Here is a 22362-nt window from a genome sequence, read left to right on the forward strand (position 1 = left end):
CCAACAGAACTTCCAGAAACGAACCGATTCGTGAACAAACATATCCATACTTGCAATCATTGGCTTTGGGGGGTGTGTGCACAAGACTGTCGGGTCTTAAGCAGCTGTACCGTTCGCTGCCGTCTGTTGGTAGTACGCGTATGCAGCGGCCTCATCTGGTGTGGGCTGCATGTGAGGAATTGAAGCGAATTGTCCGCCTGCAGTGGTGGGTTGCACCGCCACATTTCCGCCAGTTCGAGCGGAAGCCACAGATGAAGGGCCGTAGATTTCACGATCCAGGGTCATGTATTCCTTCGCAGTGTCCTTGCCTCTCTCGAGAAGGTATGTCATGTAAATTTGCACGAGTTCCTTGACAGCGTCGACTTGCAGAACGCTCTTGGACCGGATGTCAGTAATGACCTGCTTGATGCGTTCATACTGAACCGACTCGGTAGCCTCGCTGGTGGGTTGGTCAATTTCGAAGACGAGATAGCTGCACCAGAAGGGTCGGCTGTCGAGGTAGTAACGCTGGTTCTCGTGGAAAACCGTGCGAGCCTCGTCAGGGCTGCCCTTAATCTTCCACAAAAGGCGGGCCCACTCGGCAACGAGAGCAGCCTTCGTGGCCATTTCGCACTCTGGTGAATCCAATTGTGTCTTGTAGATTTCAATGGCCGCCTCCAGACCTCCGTGGCGACGACACAGATTGGCGAGTGAGATAATAGTCTCGACATGGCTGGGGAGACACATGAGGATCGCATTGTGGATATCCTTTGCCACATCCACGCGGCCTGATACCTCCTCGAAGTAGGCATAGTGAAGTCGGATAGTGGGATTGCCAATCGGGACGTAGAGATACGAGGCACGCTGATATATGATCCGCACATCTTCTTCCTTGTTAGGCTGAGCAGCCATCCAGCGAGCGTATCGGAACCAGAACTCTTCATAATAGGCACAAGTGACCAGGCAGCGCTCATACAGGAACTGAGTTCGAGAGAATGAACCCTCGGCTTCCTCAAAGTCAAGATACTTCTTCCAGTTCACCAGCTGGACTTCATCGAGCTCAGTAACATGGAAGTAGGGACGCTTGATCTCCGCTTCGAAAGTCCAGCGCTTGGTTGTCTCAGTCTGAGTGTTCGTGAAGATCTCCAAGTGGTAACTATCCACGCGAAGTCGGAGATCGCGCTCGATCTCCGCTTCTGCCTTGGGGCCAGGAGCCGGCTGGGATGACGCAGCTTCGATTTCGGCGCGGAAAGCGGCGAGGACCTCGGCCGGGGCGAGCTCGGGCAGAGGGCGGGTCTGCGCGAGCTGGCGGTACCGCTCGAAGTAGCGAGCATACTGGTGCATCGGGATGTGGATGACACGTGCAAGAATGGCGAAAATCTTATCGTGGGCCTCAATCCGCTCCTCGAACTCAATGTACTTATCCCAGAAGGGATGGGAGAGGAAATCAAGACCCACACTGTTTGCAGCCCGTTCGAAAAGCCTGGTGCGTACTCCAGTTAGCATGTTGCGGACACAAGGGCCTGATGGGTGGGATAGGAGTGGTAAGAGACAGGATAGGACAATTAAGATAGCAATCACGAGCAGTAAACTCTGTCCGTTTGTGAAAACCCAAGTGATCAAATGCGTGCGGTGGACGAAAGCTAAGGGATAGGTGGGCATCCAGTGCTCCGTAAAGGGCCATCGAACGAGGCTATTCCTTGGCCTTCAATGCATGGGCTGGTTTGGCCAATCAGAGGAAAAATTCAGCCTGAGTGAGCTATGGGTGAGAAGTAAACTCCACTTGGATCAAGGAAGCAAAGTAGCGAGCGGTCTCTCACCCATCAACAACAAGACTGACTGGACAATGAAATATCCAGGAAACATGTCACCGTCACCACGAGAACTTTCGCGAACTGCGTCGGTAATGGTTATAGGGAAGGGAAGAAGACCATCTTTACTCTCACTTACTCTCGAATGATGTGGGCCTCGTGCGTAGTGTCCGCCTTGAACGAACAATAGTTGGTCCATATATCAACCGACGGCGAGACGCTAGCAATGCCTCGTTCATAGACCTATAGCGACAAGATTAGTAGAAAGCCATGGAAAAGAAGAGGCTGGTGCCCAAGGAGTGTGCATGCATACAATTTCAGCGGCCTCAGTGCCGGCGATAGAGAACTCTAGGTCGGCATACTTCTTCCAGTAGCCAAAGAGCAAAGGAAACTTAGCAAGGAAGCGGTCATAGGCTGCGCGCCAGGTTGTGATGGCCTGGGGGTTGGAATTGCGATTTATTCCACCCTCGAGGGCCTCTGCGGCACGAACCAGCTTCTCCCAGGTTTCGAAGTTGTCAGGATCATCGAGCTGTAAATACAAACACGTCAGTTGACGAGGGACACGTTCGTAAATGCGTGTGGAACGCGTACCAGCTGAGCCTCGAGGTTTCTAATCTCCGCATTCTCCTCTTCGGAGCCTCCGTACTGATAGTCGGACATGGTCGTCGCAGTGCTGAGGATGCGCACGAGAAGGTCAGAGCCTGGAATAAAACAATATGGATGAAATTGCAGGTATTAATAAGATAGCAGCGATGGTAACAATGAAGATTCTTAAGGGAAGAAATTCTTGGGGCTGAAACGAGACTGAAAAGCAAGCCGAAGTTAGGAAGTTCTGATTCGTGCCTGAGGCGAGCATCTGTGGCCCACCGCCGGTGATTTGAGGGCGGTGTAGCTGAAAGCGGTAATTCAAGGCGGTGTAGGCACAGGTGGAACCAAAGTTGGAAAGCTCACGCTTAGGTAAAGCACGGCAGAAATATTGTTGACACCTTGGAGATAAGGCGCAACAATTACTTGATGCCTTGTCGCCTGAAGTATAATGCCAATGGCTTGGCGTGAGCCCGGGCGGTATCAACTTTTTGACCCAGAACACTCGCAAGCAACATTGGAACCACCTGTGCACACTAGGATCACAACCCACCTTGATCCACCATGTCGGTTTCAAAGCAGACAGGTACACTGTTAGAGAACCTTCCTCAACGTTTGGTGAATTTCTTCGCTCGGTATCCTCCACAAACCCACTCCGCAGCTGTCCGTCGCCCTGCCCCTGCCAACGGAAAGGGCTATGTACCAACGAAGGTAGAATCCCCATACACACCAGACCGGGATGCCAAGGGTGCCCCAGGAGAGAAAAAGCATGGCTGGACTCCATCGCGTGCACTCCTCGTGACCAGCAAAGGCGTCCGCAATCCATTTCTGCCGCACAAGCGATTCGGCAAATGGGAAGCCCCGAGATATGGGCTGCGCCAGCAGGCCGATCTGATGAAGCTTGCCATCAAATACAATGTGGAGGCGCTTCTTCCTCCTAGTCGCAAATCACCAGAATTCAAGGAAACACGGCGCGCAGAGCGTGGCTTGCAGATCAAGGGAACTGGTGTTGGCCACAAGGTGAAGGGTCATAAGTGGGAACGCACCATGGAGTCGCGTCTCGAGGATCGTCGCAAAGCAATGGAGGGGATGCCGGAAATGGTCCGGTTGTGGAAGCAGGTTAGTACTTTATTGGTCCTCCCTGACGTGATTGGAGCTATGCTGACTCGGCGCAACAGAGAGGTCATGGCCGTGGCTGGAGACAATGGCCCAAGCGGTAAAGGGAACCCAAGCGGTAAAGGGAACCCGCCACCACCCACCGTCGCATCGTCTTCTTTCCCTTCTTTATTTTGGCCAGTTTGTTCATTCTGGCTTTTCACTGCTCTGTCGATTCCAACGCAAACCAGATCGACACGAATACTTGTACGAGTCATAGCAGGAGCTTGGGACGGAGTTTTGTCTTTGAAGTATACTATCAACCCCATCTGTACAATACAATCTACGGTCACATCGCCCAATGGTGCCCAAGGATATCATTTGCATGTATCTGACCAGTACTATCTCTCATCATCCTCGGCACCAATAAGAAATCTACTTACTCCCCGCTAAATATGTTGACTTTTACGATAAATTTCGAAGCGGGGTATAGGAAGCTACGGTGAGCTGAACCTAAGAAACATTAGTCAATAGTATACTCCACATGCACTCTATCGTGATGTGGAGCAGTTCAGCCTCAGTTCAGCCTCGGAAACAATTTGGAATACTATAGTGGCTGTGTCCCAGGCCGTTCTGCCGCAAGGACGATACTGAGGTGCCTACAGCGTTAGCACTTGGCCCACATGCACTGACATGGATTGTTTAGTATAATTTGCTGGCTACATGTTTCAGCCCAATGCATCATCAACAAAATCAGGCACTTCTCCTATATGAATAGAATAAACACGAATTGGTAAGCAGACATTGTGATGAGCCTAAAGGTAATGCTTTAGCTTTCGCAGGATCCTAGAAAACCATGCAGGTTGGGTTGCGCATTGTGCATCGGGGGCGGCTATTGGAACCCGAGAGATATAACCATCAAAGAAGTTCCTTAAAGGCAAAATGGTTGGTTGGGAGTCTTTCACGGTTAATGTTATTGTGGACTATAATTGTCGGGATTTGATCATAGTTTCAATAGTACGTACAGATATACTCGTGAGCGTGTCGGCTGAGGTAAATATATCTCCCCGATGACGAAACCTGTGACCGTAAAAGGTATAGTAAATCTGATAATATGCATGAAGTGCATGGATATCACGATGTAGTGGAGTCCCGTGTATGGATCTAGATCGGCGTGTATATAGTGCCAGATAGTGCGTGTTAAAAGCTGATAACAATCGCTGTGGCGATGAGGCTCTACAATAACCATCTATTGCCACGTCCGATGTATTGCGGGGTCACATGCGAGGGGAAACTCATCTCAAGACACTCTCCGTCACTTCACAGCACTCAAGAAGTTGGAAATAACCTATAAAAGCCAGCTGCCAGACCTTTGGAATGTACCTTCTCTCCAAACCTCCTGCCTATCCCTTTGCAGTGGACTGGGAATCACACCCGGGCTAGTTGATTTGTTGGTATCGGTAACCTCCGATGAGATATAGCTGTCTGCTGTCTTATATCTGGTATGGCTCCCCCGCCTCTTTCTTCAAATCCATTTGATAGTACACAGTCACACAACTATACAGCCTATTTCTGGATCTCTCAAATATTCATTATGTGCTGATTGTGCTGCTAGCCATATACAGAAGGTCCTACCTTCCACAATTTGCCACCTTGTTCTCAAACATAGTACAACAAAGTACAACACACTCTGGAGTGCATCTGTCCAAAGTTAAACTTCAACAATGGTGGAATCAACCTTTCAGGGTTCTACCCATTCCAAGTATAGTCAAGGTTACTCTGCCGATGTGGACATAATCCGAGAGCAAGAGTACCCTCTACTAAATGGTACGAGTGTCCATCTGCTATCACTCGATCCATGCTGACCACCGTTCTATCAGGAACAACATACCTAGATTATGCGGGGACAACACCCTATGCCAAGTCGACGATCGAGTCTTTCTCGCGTGATCTTACATCTAATCTGTTTGGAAACCCTCATTCGATGTCTGTGTCGTCGCAACTTTCTACACAAAGAACAGAAGATGTCCGAGTCCGAGTATTGCGATTTTTCAACGCGGACCCAGATGAGTTCGACCTTGTCTTTGTGGCAAATGCAACTGCCGGCATTAAGCTAGTTGCAGACTCACTTCGGGACTCCGACCATCGGGGATTTTGGTATGGCTACCACATTGACTCTCACACAAGTCTCGTCGGTGTACGGGAGTTGGCCGAAATGGGCTATCAGTGTTTCCAAAGCGATGATGAAATGGAGGTCGAGATTTCAAAGTTGGCTAGCAACCAGTCGAAGGCGCCCAGACTACTTGCATACCCAGCCCAATCCAATATGAACGGCCGGCGTCTGCCTATTCGATGGTGTGAGCAGGTCAGATCCGCCACAAAGGAGAGCGGAGGAAATGTGTACACCTTGCTTGACGCTGCGTCGCTGGTATCAACTTCTCCACTTGACCTAGGCCCATCCTCGTCTGCTCCAGACTTCACTGTCCTCAGTTTCTACAAAATCTTTGGGTTTCCCGATTTGGGTGCTTTGATTGTTCGCAAGAGTGTTGCACGGGTCTTTGAACGACGGAAGTATTTTGGCGGAGGCACCGTCGACATGGTCCTGGCCACTGGGGTGCAATGGCATGCGAAGAAAGAAACGTCTATCCATGAGCGGCTAGAGGATGGTACTCTTCCATTCCACAATATCATAGCTCTGGACACGGCCTTGGACACTCACGAGCGGTTGTTCGGTTCGATGGCGAACATATCGGCCCACACTGAGTTCCTCGCAAAGCAAGTTTATGACAGACTTTCTTCATTGGCACATTTCAACGAGAGGAAAGTCTGTCAAATTTATCAACCCCACACCTCTACGTATGGCGATTCACATACCCAAGGTCCCATTATTGCGTTCAATCTTTGCAATAGCCGCGGTGAATGGGTTCCGAAGACCGAGGTTGAAAAGCTGGCTACGGTGCAAGATCTGCAGATACGCACTGGGTCCGTTTGCAATCCAGGAGGAACGGCTTCGTCACTTGGGTGGACTGGACCCGAGCTTCGCCGGCATTACTCTGCGGGATTACGCTGTGGTGATAACCATGATGTTCTGGGAGGACGACCAACAGGAATTTTGCGTGTCAGTATCGGAGCGACGACAAATATGAAGGATATAGACTCCTTGCTAAACTTTGTCGAGGAGTTCTACATGGAGAAGAGTCCACCTATAGTCGCCCTGGACCCTCTGACAGAAGACAATGAGGTCGTTGCCCCTCATTTCTATGTTGAAAGCCTAGCAGTGTTCCCAATCAAGAGTTGCGGTGCTTTCAAAATACCCGAGGGAAAGCGCTGGGAAGTGAAGAAAGAGGGACTTGCTTGGGACAGAGAATGGTGTTTGATTCATCAAGGGACTGGTGCAGCCCTGAATCAGAAAAGGTATGTTTTGTCCAAACAAAGTATCCGAATTCTCAAATTAACCCTGGTAGATATCCTCGCATGTGTCTCATACGACCCTCGATTGAGGTTGAAAGAGGAGTTCTCCGTATTACTTGTGGTGCAATCGCCGCACCAGATCAAGTCAGCCTTGAGATTTCGCTTGGCTGGGAGGACACAAGTCTCATCTCTACATCGTTCTGTCCAAGCTCGTCGAAAAAGCCTACAACAGTCTGCGGCGACCGAGTTTCTCTCCACGCCTACACGTCCCCCGTAGTCTCGGCGTTCTTCTCGGACTTCCTGGGAGTGCCCTGTACTCTCGCACGGTTCCCTACACAGACAAGCAGCCGGTATTCACAAATGCAACGGACGCCGAACACGTGGAAGAACCGCTTCCGCAAGCTGATCATGCCAGGCTCATTCCCACCTGACTTCCCTCCCCCGATACGCGAGGGTGGCCAGACACAAATCACGTTATCCAACGAGTCGCCAATTCTAATAGTCTCACGTTCATCTGTCAATCGACTGAATGAGACCATCAAAGCAAACGGCAAGAATGGCAGCAGTAAGACTGTTGCTGCAGACGTCTTCCGCGGTAACATTGTTGTTGCTGAACGACTTGCTCATCGAGGTGATGTGGAACAACCATATGCGGAGGACCGGTGGTCATCCCTTCGGATTGGGCCAGACCAACTTCGGTTTGATGCGCTCGATGCATGCCAGCGATGTCAAATGGTTTGCATAGACCAGTTCACTGGCATTCGACGCGCTGAGCCGTTTTCAACGCTCGCCAAGACGCGAAACATCGATGGGAAAGTCAGATTTGGCAAATATTCTGCACTTTCTCCGGAAGAACTAGAGGGCTTTGACTCGGAACTACCTGATCGCAGGACGGTGATGGTAGGGGATGTGGTTGTGCCATCATATCAGGATGATTGAGTACATGTGTCTACATGTTTTCCTGTCGACAAATTTGGCTCGTATTTCTGGGTGGAATTGGGTGTTTGATAGTGCTATTATATACATACTACATGCCTTGTATGCAGCCTACGTACATATGGACCAAATAGACTGTGATTGTGATTGTGACTTGTCTAAGCCAGTTTCGTCAAGAACCTTGCATTCGTAGCACTGCTCCAGAATCCTGAGAGTCTTTTAGCTACAAACGTAATTGATTGTTTCCCTTTGGATCTGCTGGCAGGACGTAATTGTCCGCATATTATTTTCGAGAGTTTGTCAAACAGATAGAAGTGTAGGCGCAATCGCTCAGTCTGGTATTCGAAAGGTGCGCAATGGAAATTTTGAATTTGATAAACCAAAAGCGACATCCATGCTAGCGTATACTAGACAACATCAGCGGTTGCAGCAACCTTGTCCTGGGCTTTGGTAAAGGGCGCCGCAAAGCCATACGTCTCGTAGCCTTCAGAGTAATCTTTGCCCTCCTCACGCTCTAGGAGAGATATATCAGCAATCCGGTCAAACGGGTGAACACCTAAACTTCCAAAGAATAACTCACCATGTTCAGGTGGGAACATCTCCATTCGATGCTTGTAATATCGCTCCCTAAGATCCTCCCCATCACTCCTCGAGTGAAAGGTAGCATAAAGGCTCGACCGACTCTCATCAGTCTTGTTCTCAGCCGAGCGATGGGCAAGATGCGACCCAAAGATCAGCATATCGCCCGTTTCAAGTGGAACAGAAATCCATTCGTGCGCGTCCTCCCATTCAGACGTGATTCGGCCACCTTCCGCAAATTCAACTTTCATCTTGTGCGACCCGCGCACAACTTCCAGACATCCCTTTTCAGGAGTCGCAGCGTCAATGGCTATGTTGGCCGTAATATGTTCGATGCGGCCGATGTGGTCGTAAGCTGGTGCATCCAGGTGCGCTTCGAAGCCGTTTCCCTGGGGCTGTTTGTAGTTGATCTTTTCTTTGAAGAGGAGCATATCCTACAGTTAGGAGCATGATATTAGTATGATTTCCAAATGGAGCTTCGTTATTAGGGGCCCAGGGAAGATACATCGCCTGAGACTGCCTTTAGGATCTCCGCCAGCTGCTCGCCACAGACAACTGACTTGAACCCCGGGTGGTAATCAATGAACCTTTCCGTGCGCATCAGTTGGCGTTCGCCGTTAATGTTGATTTCGTCGTAGGGCATCCATTTGCCCTTGACACGAGGCCAGGCCTGGACTTCTTGCGTCCATCGCTTGAGTTCTGCAGGATCAACGAGTTTATGCTCGTCGGCGCGTAGAAGGAGGTATCCATTCTCATGGTAAGAAACTATTTGTTCTGGTGCGAGAGGTGTCATATTTGAATAATCTGATCGTAACCACAGAATTTATGCGATAATGGGACAATCGAAGCGAACATGTAGTAACCAGCGAGCTTTTAATAGTTTCGAAATGTGTCAGCTTCTTAGACTGCGGGACCATTCCGATGACTCGTTCCTCAGTTCCCTCATGTGTTAAGCTCGGCATTTCTCAATACGTTACGGGAATAAAGTGAAGGTGTTCCTCCCGAAGCCACACCGAAACCCTCGGGATGCACCACAGACCAGCGGGCTTCGTGCCGATGAATGCGACTCACTCATTCACGTATCTGGGAGGGCATCATGAGTTACCAGAGGGTAAGCTGGAAGATCCTCAGAAATGCGCCTGCATAGACGGACTTCATGCCTTGATGCAATTTCAATGCCACATTATTTACAAGCCACATGCCGTCATTGTAAGCTGCAAAGCAGATCATGACCTTTCAAAGGTGAAAGACCATCCGTTAAGGTCTCATGGATGCCTAAGCGAGTAAGAGGTCCCATTGATCATGTCAAAACCGGTGAACAATCGGAGAAGGGCTGAGGCTAAAGACTGGAGGAACTATGACGTGTATGATCTTGTTTTCAACTGGTCAATCTGATATCTGGCTATCTCGATACTTCAGGGCAAGGAGGAGGTCCCATTGATGTATTATAATGTAGAAACCAGTCGTCAACATCGGGAAAGTTCGTTTGAAAATCAAAGCTTGCCATGTTTTCCATCCAAGTTGAATCAAACACTGGGGGCTGTTCCTGGGCAGGAGACGGACGATACATTGTTTCGTGAGCTGTTTGGGTAGACAACTGGCATCTACTCAACAGCCGTTCCAAGCCTTCGCTAATAACCACAAGGAGATGGTGTTTATGCATAGATTGGGTGATGTCCCGCAGGGCAGCCACAGTCTCAGTGACCAAGGAAAGGATCTTGCCCGTATCAATCCTGATCATAGATGCATACTTTGTGGCAACTTTGAGGAGAAAAACAACAGCGAACGCGAGCATAGTATCGAAATATAAAGGAAGCCCATTCATGAACGATCGGAATTCGGCATCGTTCACAATCACCCGAAGGATCGACATAGCTGACAATACACCGGCATTGGCAATCTCCTCTAATTCAGGCGACATGTATTGAGGTGCACTCTCCGAGCTCGGTACACCACGAAAGGCGTGCGAGCAAAGGTATAACTTTGCAAAATGGAAGTGAAAACCAACACCCTTTTGCGGATAATTTCCGACATTCCGATTCACTTTGAAGCTATCGTTCCAATCTGCAAACCATGTGTCCAAAGAGATAGAGCATCGGCGCAGTTGAGGGAGTGTCTGAGGTGCAATAGGGGTATCAACGTCAACCCCGAAGTTGTCAAAGACTCGACCCAGGATTGACCATTCTTTGACTTGGCTGATTAATCTAGCATCATCTTCTGTGGCATGTTTGGTTTCTAGTAATCGACTGGCTGACTCGATTATGAAGCCTTCTCTGGACATTGGGGGTCGACCATAGGCGATCGAAAAGTGGTGATCGCATACGTAGACGAGATAATACAGTCGAGCTTGGAGATAACCATCGCGGTCTCCTTTGAGGGCCTTGTAGATACCGCTATGGAGATTGACTTCCGACGCAACGCGGACAGCTAGTTCTGTTAGCTTCGTTCCACCAGAATATTGCAGCCACATACCATTTCCGATCAAGGCCCAAGAAAGTTCATGCAACCAAAACGCACCAATACACAGGCCACGAATATCATCCTCATTCACATATCTCGAGAAAGTTTGGGCTGCGACAAGGTCCTTATATTCACCGTAGCAGGTTTCAAAAAGATAGCCGAGGGACTGAGAATGCAAAGCAGCCACGGTGCAAACAGCCGTCGTCAACAGTGGGGATGCGATCCGAACCGAGTCCAAACTAATATGGTCGCCAAGAATGCGATAGAGGAAGTGATCAAGTCTGAGATGATAAGTTTCGAATAATGCAACGGCTTGGCGTAGCGAGATAAGTCCCGTAGATATCAAGTCTGGACGACGGGCAGTTGATGCACTGTTTGGCGGACCTGCCTTCCCACTTTCCGAAACACACGAAGCCGGGATGGAAGCCGGGCCGCCCCGGGGGTCCATCACCACTTCCCATGTCTGCGGTTGCTCGGGATTCTCCTTATCTTTTGGTTGAGGTGCTTGACTTGAGGTAGAGGTTTCTCCCGTGGTGACTTCTTCATTGATAGCTTCACCTGGTGAACCCGAAGAACCATCCTGTATCTCAGCAGCTTGCAAATATTGTAACTCGGGCATGTCAACTTTGGCAGCTATCTTTGCAACAGCCTCTTCTAGCCGCCGCATCTTTTGCACCACGGCCCCTTTCCATCTAGATACCTATCAGGGAATGACAGTGCAAGAATTTCGTCGTACTTACGTGACATCGTCTTCCAATAATGTCTGCAAGCTTCGATTCACACTGCAAGGGAGACCTCTCTTCTTGCACCGCGAACACGGCATCTGACCCTCCCGCATATGGCATTTGACCTTCCTCGCATGTCAGTTAATTGCTTCGTTATGGCAACTCAGCAATAAACTGACCTTTTGCTTTCGACATGCTACACAAGCAGTAATCTTCCGAGTGATATCGGGGGGCTTTCGATCGCCAAATGATTCTCTCAAGGCACTTACTGCCAGCGGAGAGGATAGTTCGATGTCCATAATGTGTGTTCACTTGATTGGAATCCGAATTTGCATCGTTTGCATCAGACATTCATCCCAGTCAATCCAACACAATGAGCATACCTAACTTGTCCCATCTGAAAAATGCGGACTTCCCACCGAAGATATATACTTGGGTACTTATTGTATGGGGGAACCTTGAAATGTTGGACTAAGACTCCACGTGGGGACACTGCGGGTCTCCGACTGGCCTCTGCCCATCTTAGCTTGTCCCCCGTGGGAACTTTGGCGTTGCTCATTGTATCTTTCTTCCTTGGCGATGAGTGTCATGTCCAACATGGATGTAACAGAATGATAATTCGAACCGAGATACTACCTAGTTAGGTAATATCTTGGTTATACCCGTGGACCTATTATGCGCGTTAAAGAGTATATAATCCGACTATTCGGGCAAGAAGACAACAATATGTATCTCGTACACTGGAATAGCATTTTGCATTGTCTCGATCACTTGTATTCTGGTCAACCTCAAGAATCATTTGGTTCGTTCCAATGGAATCCCTAGGAGCCAAATTGAGGTTTGTGATCACTGCGGGCGTTGGATTCTTCGCGGATGGATATCTCAACTTGACGGTTGGACTTGGTGAGTGACTTGCAATCAATGCGAGACCAAAGGCTAACATAAACAGTGGTACCAATTCTGGGTTATCTATACTTCGAAGATGGGAAGGTGTCGACAGTCGACAGCGACATTATGAAAGGAGGCCTGAGTTTGGGCATGGTAATTGGCCAGCTGCTTTTTGGGGTTCTGAGTGATGTTTGGGGTCGTCATGCTATCTATGGCAAAGAGCTCATCCTTCCTGTATTTGGAACCTTGATGGTAGTCTTGTTGCCTTGAAACCGGATGTCGGCCCAGTCTGTGACGGCGTGGATTGCAGTATTTCGTGTTGTGACCGGGGTTGGAACCGGGGCTGGCAAGTCATGTTTGCTTTTTGAGGTATAACGGGTCTAACATGAGGAAGACTATCCATTATCTTCATCTTTATCGGCAGAAAAGTCACCATTTGGCTCCCGTGCTATCCAAGTGTTGACTGTCTTCTCGAATATCGGCCTTGGTAATACGGCAGCCAGCGTTGTGTTTCTGATCTTGCTCAAAGCATTCGAGGGCTCGATAGCCAACAATATAAGCCATCTCGAATGGGTCTGGCGCTTGCTATTGGCCAGTGGAATTGTACCAGCAGCGTTCACTCTCTATGCCCAGTTGACGATCACAGAGACACTGCCCTACAAGCGATGTGAGAGCACCTTGGAGTTGTATTCTGAAGATAGATAATGCTGTTCAGATGTCTACGATGACACTTCTGAGAAGAAACACACATTCAAGAAGCAGTGGGAAGACTTTTGCGAATACTTTAATCACTGAAAACATGCCAAAGTGTTATTTGCAACAGCAGGCTCCTGGTTTTTGTTGTGGGTTAGAATGCCCCCGGGGAAAAGACTGCCCGAACTAATACACATAGCGATATCGCATACTACGGTATCAACCTCAACCAAAACTAGCCAGAATCGGTTATGCAAATGGAGCAACAACCTGGCAGACCCTGTACAACACTGCGGTGGGTAATATAATCATACAGGCGGCAGGCTATCTCCCCGGATTTTACGTCGGCATCTTCCTTCCTGACTGTATCGGTCGTGTACGCCAACAGTTCTGGACTTGTATCGTGGTGTGCATACTTTATGCTATATGGGCTGGGGTTAGCACACAGAGTGCACACCCCCCGACAGCTGGCTTGATGATTATCTTTGCCCTCTCGCAGTTTTTCCTGACCGTCGGCCCTAATTGTACGACGTTCCTGATTCCCGCAGAAGTGTTTCCAACGCGGGTTCGAGGAACAGCACATGGAATATCTGGTGCTGCTGGAAAATGCGGCGCAATTATAACTGCATTTGCTTTTGGTACGGTCGAAGACACAATCGGCTTGGAGGGTGTACTTGGGCTGTTCTCGGGCATCATGTTTCTCACTGCTCTCGTAACCTTGCTGATACCCGAGACCAAGAATCGAAGCCTTGAGGGCATTGAAAATGATGAGCTCTATAGAGCAAGCAGTTGTAGCCCACGCCTTTGCCGTGATAAGGTCACAATATCTTGAACACCGATGTCCAGAACAGTTCTGATTGCATTTCCTTGGCTTACCATTTCTTTGCTCCTGAAATATCCTTTTAGAATCAGAGATAGATTTACAACAGCACAACCCCAGGTGCATCTAGTTGATATTGGTGTATTTTGATTGGCTCCATGGTTTACCCCGCTTATGGACCCGCTTAATATGATCAACATCACCTGATGACCTCAGTGGGATCAACTTCCACGTCAACATATTCGTGACCCTTGTCTTTGGCTAAATTTCCGACAATTTCTGATATGGCGGACCGCTTGCACTCCCGCCAAGGGTCCGACACTTCCCTCAATAGTGCATCCATTGCTTCTCCACGATCCAGCACCGAATCCCGCTCTCCCTCTGCACGAAACCATCTCCGCGTTTCAGCAAACCACCAGCACAGACAAAGCTTGAGCGAATCGCTTCGCGGCCCACCCGGCTCTCCCCGCGCACGCCGGCAGCCGTCCCTCCCACAGTCCGCCGTCCAGAGCCTCATCGACAATCCCCCGGTGCCGAAGACCACCAACCCTGCCTTTGTTGGTCGTGATTGGAGAGAAATCTCAATTGGCGAGCTGGTCAGCCCGGATGACCTGAAGTTTGTCGAGCTTGATACGGGAATCGAAGATGCAACTAATGTGAGTACGTCACTAAGCCAACACCCCTGTCCCTGGACTAACACGTTTGTCCAACTAGATCTTGATTGATTCAGGTGCAGCTGTGCTGTTGATCCGCGAGACGCCTGAAGCCACTTCTGCCGTTGGCACATTCGACTATGCCGATCTCAACTCCTATCTCCTGCTGGCAGCGGGCCTGACACATCCCGACGAAGCGCATCAAGCGTCATATGAAGAGCTAGCCAAGAAAGCTCACGACGGCGTACCTATTCCCCTGAGAGACGTCAAGAAGTTCGGTATGGAGAAGGAACCGCTGATCAAACTACCGGCGTCGGCCAATGTCTTGGCCGCAGTCGAGATCTTTGGTGGTGGTGTTCACCGGGTTGTGGTGGTCAATGAGTCGAATGACCAAGAAGTGGTTGGAATCTTCAGCCAGTTCCGACTGGTCAAGTTCCTCTGGGAAAATGTCCGCAGCTTCCCAATCATTGAAGAGCTCTACCCGAAGGCTCTGCGCGAGCTGGTTATTGGATCTCATGAAGTCATCTCAATCAAGTAAGTCGTTTGATGAATTCTTAAAGAGCAATCTAACCGCAGCCATTTTGTCATTTGCAGTGGTGATAGACCCCTCTCCGAAGCCCTTCATATGATGAACAACGAGGGTATGTCCTCGATCGTGGTTGTTGATAACCACTTTAACGTTCTTGGGAATATCTCCACAGCGGATGTCAAGGTATGTGAGGAACCATCTGGGCTTGGCACAACATACTCACAATTTCGCAGCTCTTGACCCGATCATCTTCATTGCCACTTCTCCAAAACACCTGCACTCACTTCATCTCGGTCATTCTGTCCACAAGGGGGTTGATGGAGGGTAAAGACTCATTCCCCGTCTTCCACGTCAATCCTGGATCGACCCTGGCTCACACAGTCGCAAAGCTCGTGGCAACCCGGTCACATCGGTAACTACTGCACATTTGAGATATAAAAGGAAGGTGTACTAACTGCTACTTTAGGCTCTGGGTGACCGATCCATTATCTCCAACTTCATCAGGACCGCCAACTCCATCGCAGTCTTCAGTACACATCCCTCTTTCCAACAGCATCGGACCAACTACCGGATATATTGCAAATTCACCACCACCGTCTCCTTCTGCACCCGTGACCCCTTCTGCGCAGCCCTCTCAATACACCGCCCCTCACCTACCAACCCCTAACCCACCCTACACATACCCAGCCCCAGGCGTGTCAGTGCCAGTGCCATCGCCTATCTCGCATTCTATTCCCTCCTCCGCCCTAGACGGGGCCCGACTGTCCGGGCGACTAGTTGGAGTAGTCAGCTTGACTGACATCCTGAATTTGCATGCCCGAGCTAGCGGGCTGAACCCAGCTGACCCCGCGGAGTCTCGTAGCCGCCGCCGACGCAGTAGTTCATCAAGCCAGAGTGTCCGCCGCAGCGGTGACATTGGCCGGGAGCTTTTCAGCCGTGGTATGTAAAAGCATACAATTTTGTACTTGGGCTCTATTCTCTATTGCAGAGCATGTTCTCAGTACGCTTGTATTTTGAAACCCCGACATACGCACTGGCTCTGTCCGATGTGTTCGGGTCTGTAGCAAGCCCAATGCCCACCACACTAGTTATGAATATTTGTCCCACTTGATCAGTTATACAGGATAGGACGCAAGCGGATGGACCTTCGGACTTGCCTAGCCTCTCATTATCGTCTTTAGCAGCGGATTTAATTTCCATTGTGGATAAACATTACCAAACAACTTTCAATTGACCATCTCCCTACATAGTCCCTCACTTGCCTCCTGGTAGACCCTGCGATTTATCACGGCTGAAAATTGAGTCTCTATCTTACGGGGTTGAGCCAGATCTATACATTCACACTAGGTTAAAATCAGCAATCATCGGACAAATCCGACCAAACCCACATCGCCACGTCGATCAGACAAACCATCTTAGCTCGGACAAAACCCGGACCCGCACAGGAAGAAAGCCGCACCCATCACCCGGATAAACATCTCCGGCATCCGCAAAGCAGTCTTATTGTGTCCCATCCAGCAGTGTCCACTGGCGCAAACACTACCACACACGCAATGATGGATTACCCACTTCTGCACATCCAGCATGGTCGGACAAGACCGATTCCAAATCCAAGGTGCTCTTGGTCCTCGTGTTCCGTCATTCGGGTGGCATTTTGCGTAGAATTGCGTTGAATTGCGTTTAACCATGACTCGGGTAGGGGGCGTTGGTCAGCTGCAGGTCTCAATGTGTGGATCTAGCGCACGTTGGTTCATGTCCGGCATTTGGCTTCTTCCTGCCTTTCACTGGCCCATCATATTATAATTAATCCTCCTATTTGCTCAGCTTATGCGGCATCGCGCGGCGCAGATGGGGGTGTCGGTTGCGGTTTGATTTAGGCTGATTTGGAATAGAAGATATTGTACAATATTCTCCATACTGGAACTGGAATTAGGCTAAGTCGAGATAGTGGTTTGGTAATAATTTTCAATGTATGTCATGAATAGATCAATCTTACATCGAGAACCAATGTTATCGATATTACCTTAATGGGACAATAAGACGACAAGAATAAAGCAAAAAAGGAAGATTCGTAACTAAACTCAGAGACATGAGCTTAGGCCAACGAGATTGTCAACTCTCTAAAATCCGGGGAAGGTCCTCTTGCCCACGAACGCATCCACAGCCACTCCGCCCATCCGATCTGGTTCGTCTGAAGCCACTTTTGCTCCACCGCGCACCGAGGGATTGGATTGGGCGCTGATCATCGAAATATCCTTGGCGCACTTCTGGGCGAATTGGGAATTATCGCTAGGATATATTGTAGAGGTGTCTCGATTAAGAAGGACTCAGAAGATAGACGAGGCTGGATTTACGAGGTCCATTTGAGGTATGAACATGGATCGTTTACTACAACCTTGGAAGTATCCCAGCAAAGATAAGTTTTCAAATCGACCGATCTGGGCCCCACGACCTGACCTTAATCAAACGCAGGTACGCAAGTCCCAACGAGGGCACAAAGGACGAGTCAGTCCAGAATTCACGAATCACCCCCTCCGTAGCTATCACACTGGGCCCTCTATCCATCACAATCACCATCACCACCCATGGACCTATCATCGGCCTTGGAAGTAATCCCCCTGTCCCAATCTGTCAATTTGACAGGCCACCCACCGGATCCCGAAAGTCACAAAACCAGAAATGGGAAATCGCCACCAATCACCCCTCCGCAAGTGCGCACGGGGCCAGTGTTGCAGTCCAGTCCAACCGGATCCAACTATGCGGACCCTAGCGCTAACCCACATCCAGGCAAGCATTCACTGGGTGGATGCTAGACTTGGCCCCGTTTGAGCGGCACGGGGTTTGCCCCTCTACCTAGGTACTCCACTGGCGAGAAGAATTAGAGTTTCGAGGTATGATTCAAAATGTCTTTTGCCGGCAATACCCAGGTGTTAACCGTTGGTACGCTGCCCTCGGACTGCTCTTTCGACCGTGGTAGTGGTATTGATGGACTCTATAGTTTTCATGGATCAGTGCGGGCGCTAGTTTGTTGTTGGCCAATTAAAATACGTGCTTGGCTTGCCGAGCTGCATCCTTAACCCCGCAATCTGGGATTCTGCAGGTCACTCTTTTTCTTTTCTCCCCCTCTAGTTGGTTACTTTTGGGTGTTGCTGGGTGGTTTTTTTTTTTAAAAAAAAAAAGGAATATTTGAGATTTGTGTATTGATATTACGTTCAAGTTGCCCTGCTTAATATTTACAATAGCATGGCTGGGGGCTGGTAGGAGATTAATGCACTAGGTACGTAGGTACCCTTTCAAGAATAAATCGATCCTGCACGATCGCCGTTAATCCATAATCTCGGGAACGCCTCATCGGTCAAGCAGGGGCGGGAAAACAACCACCAGTTCCGCAGGGCACGGGGCACTTCAATTTCAACCTTGGGGATTTACTTACGCTGAATACCAACTTTAAATCTACTAGTACACGAGGAAACTATCACTTGCAGCAGTCAAGTCAACCTTATTTCCGAATTACAATTTAGCTAAGGAAGCCTATCTCACCGCGTGATCAGAACGGTCTCAAAACGGTCCTGAGCTAATACACGAGACCGCGACCGAGATTCCAAATCAAGGGAATTTCAAAGACCAAGCAGAAAACGCAAAGTTCCCCCCTGCAACCGAGAGAACAAAAGTACCTGTTTCCATACATCACGCAAGGGCTGGGCTGGAATCTACTGAGGGACCAGGGCTATGACACAGCACGGTGATCACGATGTGACAAATTAAGGCGGGTTGTTCCACGGTTGAGGATGGTCGTCTGATCGCTGGATTTCGATTAGGTACGTGGTCCGTGAGGAACTGCTTTGGTGGGTTGAGAAATACCTCATAGCCCTGCAAGGCTCTTCTGTTCTTTTTCATCGTGGAATAGACCACGTAGGTAGTGCTAAAGACTTACTACCAAGGGTGTATGTTGGTTGTGGAGTTGGTTGACTAGATGCGGCATTTTGAAGGGAGAAAGTTGTAAATTCAGTGGTTTGGATTTACTCGAAGTTAAAGCTAAAAAATGCGGTCCTGGTTAAGGGAAGATAAAGGCAAAATATCATTCCTATGTAATGTCTGGGTGGGTGTGAAACTGCACTGAGGGGAAGCTATATCTAGGTAGCTGTAGCTATAGCTACAGATCTACTGGCACGGCCCGGTGGAGATTAGAGTCTGGTCCCAGACTTATCCCACGAAAGAAAATGAGATGCCAATAATCGCGCAGTCCTTGGAGGAATTGTGGGGAGGCTCCGGATTAGGACACGGACTGTGAGGGTTGTTTGCGGATCAATGCAACGTCAAGTCCTGCAACGTCAAATCCACCAAGGTGAAAATTTAATAGGGAGATTAAAAAAGAAAAGTGGATAGAATTTGTCTCTTCATGTTACTGTACATACATTGAAGAAAAGTAGGGTAAGGTTTGATGAAAAAAGAAAAGAGAAGAGCAAAGGTTCATCTGATACATACAAACATCTCCAACCTGACTCCTGTTCAGGATATTAAATGAGAGATAAATGTGAGAAAATCAATAGAATATGATACAGGAGCGAATGTGCAAAGCCAACCCGATATACACCCAAATCCAACAAAAAGAACCAAAGAAAGAAACCATAACTACCTAGGTATATCAGGTATCGTAGATCATAATAGACATGATAGACAGATAGATGAAGTTAACAAGGGACGCTGGCGAAATCATCAACAGCCAGCAGATCGTCAAAGCCAAAAGGCTGGTCACGGTCGGAAAGCGGAACAGTCGAGTTACCCAAGTGGAAAGCAAACTGACTGAAATCCGTGAAGTCAGGATCCATCCCCTCATGCGAGACCATAATGCCATCACTGTTGACCTTCCCACCGGGCGACATAGTAGCATTGGCGGTAGCAGTCCTCGGCGACAGTGGGGTATTAGGAGTGGGACAAAATTCTGGAGTGGAGTGAGTGCCCGCTGAGAGGGCCTCGATCTTAGGAGAGCTAAGACTGGAGGGGGCGATCTGCGAGTGGGAATGGTGTGTGGTCTGCGTAAGGAGACTGAGGTTGTGGAAGTTGTTCGATGGCTGGGACTGGCCGCGCGAGTGACCATGGGTAGGGCTGTGGCCGGTGGGGCCCGAGATGGATGCTGAAGGGATGGGTGGGGCGGCAGAGTGCTGCAGAGGCAATTCCGGTGCGGACGCAAGGCGATCTCTGAACTGATGCATTTGGGTTGCGGTGTCGGGAACCTGGGACTGCTGCATCATTTGCTGCTGCCACATTTGCACGGCATGCGTGTCTGTGGGGGTTTGCCCAGGGGTCGGATTCTGCTGTTGCATCGGGGCCCATGCGGGTACTTGGGAGTTCCAGGCTGGTGCTGGTGCAGAGGCTTGTGGGCTCATGTAGGTTGGGAGTCCCGGTGGGCCGGTTGAGGCAGAGCACATGTCGGAGTATGGCGTCTGGGAACCGCTCATGCAGGCCATGTAGGACTGGGCACTTGGGTCGTATGATGCCGTGGGCGATAGTGCATAGCCATCACTCGTTGGCATTGGGCTTGCCATCGAGCCTGAGCCTGAGCCTTGGGAGAAAGAAGAGCGCATATTTGATAGATCCAAGCTCATCTTGCGCGGACCACCATTGACCGATGGGCGTGGGGTCATGTGGCTTGCTCGTCGGCTGTGGATGGAAGAATTGAATTGAGCGCGGGCTGCAAAGGCGGCCATTAAATGGTCTTGGAATTGCTTCTCAATTTCCTTGTTCTGGCGTTGTAGCATAAGAATGCGTTTTTCTTGGTACCGCTCATCGACCTCTTCATACATGGCTTCTTTCTCCACAATCTCCTTGGTGATGTGAAAGGCCTTGCCTGTGCGCTTCTTATGCAACAGAGAAGCCCGGTTAGCAGATTCCAAGCGAGCATCTAAACTGCGATCCTTTCGCCGTGATGCAGCAATAAAGGCTCTGGGTGGTTTGTTAGTATTTGTTTTTCCTTTCCCCTCCATCTGGTAGGACATACCTTTCTTGGTTCTCCTCCCGTGAACGGGGGATCGGCGTAATATCCTGGTCTATATCTGACAGGGGCATATTGGACGTAGTAGGGAAAGTAGATTTATGTAAGAGTCTATCAAAAAAAGAAGAGGGGGAGGGTAATTTAAATACCAAAAAGGCTGAGGAGTTAATCCAAAGCTTGGGCCAGAACCACGGAACCGAGTCGATCATAGTTTGGGCGCTTGGAAAACTTACGGCCGCTCGGTCCATGGTTGCCCAGTCCCTCCCCTCTAGGCAAGTCTGCCTGAGCGCCACTAACCGCCAAATACGAGTGGCTCGACTCGTGGTGCCACTGGCCCATGTCTACCAGGTAGTCCATCCTGGAGATTATTCCCAATTTCTGCAAATCTGCCCGTTTGATTATCTGGAGATCGCAATTGGAGTTCAGATTAGCACTGACGGTCTAGACCATCAGTGATTAAGTGGGGCGTTACTCTGCACTTCAGATCCTGATAGATGTATTCCGATAAAATGTTACTGTATCGAGAATCACCGCAGATCATCTTCCTGAAGCGTTAGGCCCCCCACTGAATTTTTTGCTTCTCTCTTCTATGAGAGGTGTCTTCGATAGCACGCAGGGCGATGGTACCACGTGATAGCCGGATCGGGCAGGGCCAGGGCTGGACCGTTACTCAGTTTTATCCCCCAAGGAGACCTGAAATTTAAGGCTATGATTAAATGCATGTCGTGTCATCAAGAACATTGGAAATATTGTCTTGACAGATCTATGGATAAGGTTACTGCACGTCGGATATACTATGATCACATCTTAGCGGAATGGATCACTTAGTATAACAGGTACAAGGATTACTATTGGCGGAGGCTTTCCCGAGGGGAACAACTATTGCAGGATCTGTATTATGCCAATTGAAAATTCCGAGCAACTCTTTTGTCAACTTCAGGTTTGAATATGAATCGACTGGAGAGTCTGCCTCTGCCTTCCTAATCTGGCGGTTTCCTTGACGTGCCTCGGCCTACCGCGCAGGGCTGGACAGGGTCCAGGCTATCTTGACAGGGCCCAGGCTGTTTTGACAGGTTCTCACGGAATCCACTGATATTATAATTAGCGTAGCGAGATACCGACCTTGGAATATGTGACTCTACTAATAGCTACCAACGTGGTGGACTTGACTGTATACATACACTCGAAAGAGAAGACCTTCAGTAC

At 49.3% G+C, this 22362-nt stretch overlaps 8 protein-coding genes across 8 annotated transcripts; 4 read left to right on the top strand and 4 right to left on the bottom strand.

Annotated features, from left to right (window-relative positions):
- Positions 1-96: 96 nt before the first annotated feature.
- Positions 97-2450, bottom strand: N7525_000650 (putative mRNA splicing protein (Prp39); the record flags this gene model as incomplete). The annotated part of the gene is made up of 4 exons (XM_002562137.1): positions 97-1462; positions 1930-2033; positions 2104-2319; positions 2382-2450. The coding sequence occupies 4 exons, from the start codon at positions 2448-2450 to the stop codon at positions 97-99; spliced, it is 1755 nt and encodes a 584-aa protein (XP_002562183.1).
- A 489-nt stretch (positions 2451-2939) lies between these two features.
- On the top strand, positions 2940-3595 carry N7525_000651 (mitochondrial 54S ribosomal protein mL59; the record flags this gene model as incomplete). Its single annotated transcript, XM_061211642.1, has 2 exons — positions 2940-3494; positions 3554-3595. The coding sequence occupies 2 exons, from the start codon at positions 2940-2942 to the stop codon at positions 3593-3595; spliced, it is 597 nt and encodes a 198-aa protein (XP_061070868.1).
- Positions 3596-5194: 1599 nt separating this feature from the next.
- hxB (putative molybdenum cofactor sulfurase protein (HxB)) lies at positions 5195-7820 on the top strand (the record flags this gene model as incomplete). Its single annotated transcript, XM_002562135.1, has 3 exons — positions 5195-5297; positions 5351-6884; positions 6935-7820. 3 exons carry the CDS (start codon positions 5195-5197, stop codon positions 7818-7820), a joined length of 2523 nt encoding a protein of 840 aa, XP_002562181.1.
- Positions 7821-8224: 404 nt separating this feature from the next.
- On the bottom strand, positions 8225-9189 carry N7525_000653 (phytanoyl-CoA dioxygenase family protein; the record flags this gene model as incomplete). The annotated part of the gene is made up of 3 exons (XM_002562134.1): positions 8225-8331; positions 8398-8830; positions 8902-9189. The coding sequence occupies 3 exons, from the start codon at positions 9187-9189 to the stop codon at positions 8225-8227; spliced, it is 828 nt and encodes a 275-aa protein (XP_002562180.1).
- A 609-nt stretch (positions 9190-9798) lies between these two features.
- N7525_000654 (Zn(II)2Cys6 transcription factor) lies at positions 9799-11880 on the bottom strand (the record flags this gene model as incomplete). Its single annotated transcript, XM_061211643.1, has 4 exons — positions 9799-10823; positions 10869-11548; positions 11597-11706; positions 11761-11880. The coding sequence occupies 4 exons, from the start codon at positions 11878-11880 to the stop codon at positions 9799-9801; spliced, it is 1935 nt and encodes a 644-aa protein (XP_061070869.1).
- Positions 11881-12393: 513 nt separating this feature from the next.
- On the top strand, positions 12394-13994 carry N7525_000655 (uncharacterized protein; the record flags this gene model as incomplete). The annotated part of the gene is made up of 3 exons (XM_061211644.1): positions 12394-12484; positions 12531-12721; positions 13362-13994. The coding sequence occupies 3 exons, from the start codon at positions 12394-12396 to the stop codon at positions 13992-13994; spliced, it is 915 nt and encodes a 304-aa protein (XP_061070870.1).
- Positions 13995-14266: 272 nt separating this feature from the next.
- On the top strand, positions 14267-16111 carry N7525_000656 (CBS domain-containing protein; the record flags this gene model as incomplete). The annotated part of the gene is made up of 5 exons (XM_061211645.1): positions 14267-14638; positions 14697-15169; positions 15230-15347; positions 15398-15576; positions 15631-16111. The coding sequence occupies 5 exons, from the start codon at positions 14267-14269 to the stop codon at positions 16109-16111; spliced, it is 1623 nt and encodes a 540-aa protein (XP_061070871.1).
- Positions 16112-19855: 3744 nt separating this feature from the next.
- N7525_000657 (uncharacterized protein) lies at positions 19856-21230 on the bottom strand (the record flags this gene model as incomplete). The annotated part of the gene is made up of 2 exons (XM_002562130.1): positions 19856-21107; positions 21163-21230. 2 exons carry the CDS (start codon positions 21228-21230, stop codon positions 19856-19858), a joined length of 1320 nt encoding a protein of 439 aa, XP_002562176.1.
- Positions 21231-22362: the final 1132 nt, after the last annotated feature.

The sequence above is a fragment of the Penicillium rubens genome (assembly GCF_028828025.1).
Source record: "Penicillium rubens strain IBT 27055 chromosome Unknown utg000001l_segment0_segment0, whole genome shotgun sequence".
Classification (NCBI taxonomy): domain Eukaryota; kingdom Fungi; phylum Ascomycota; class Eurotiomycetes; order Eurotiales; family Aspergillaceae; genus Penicillium; species Penicillium rubens.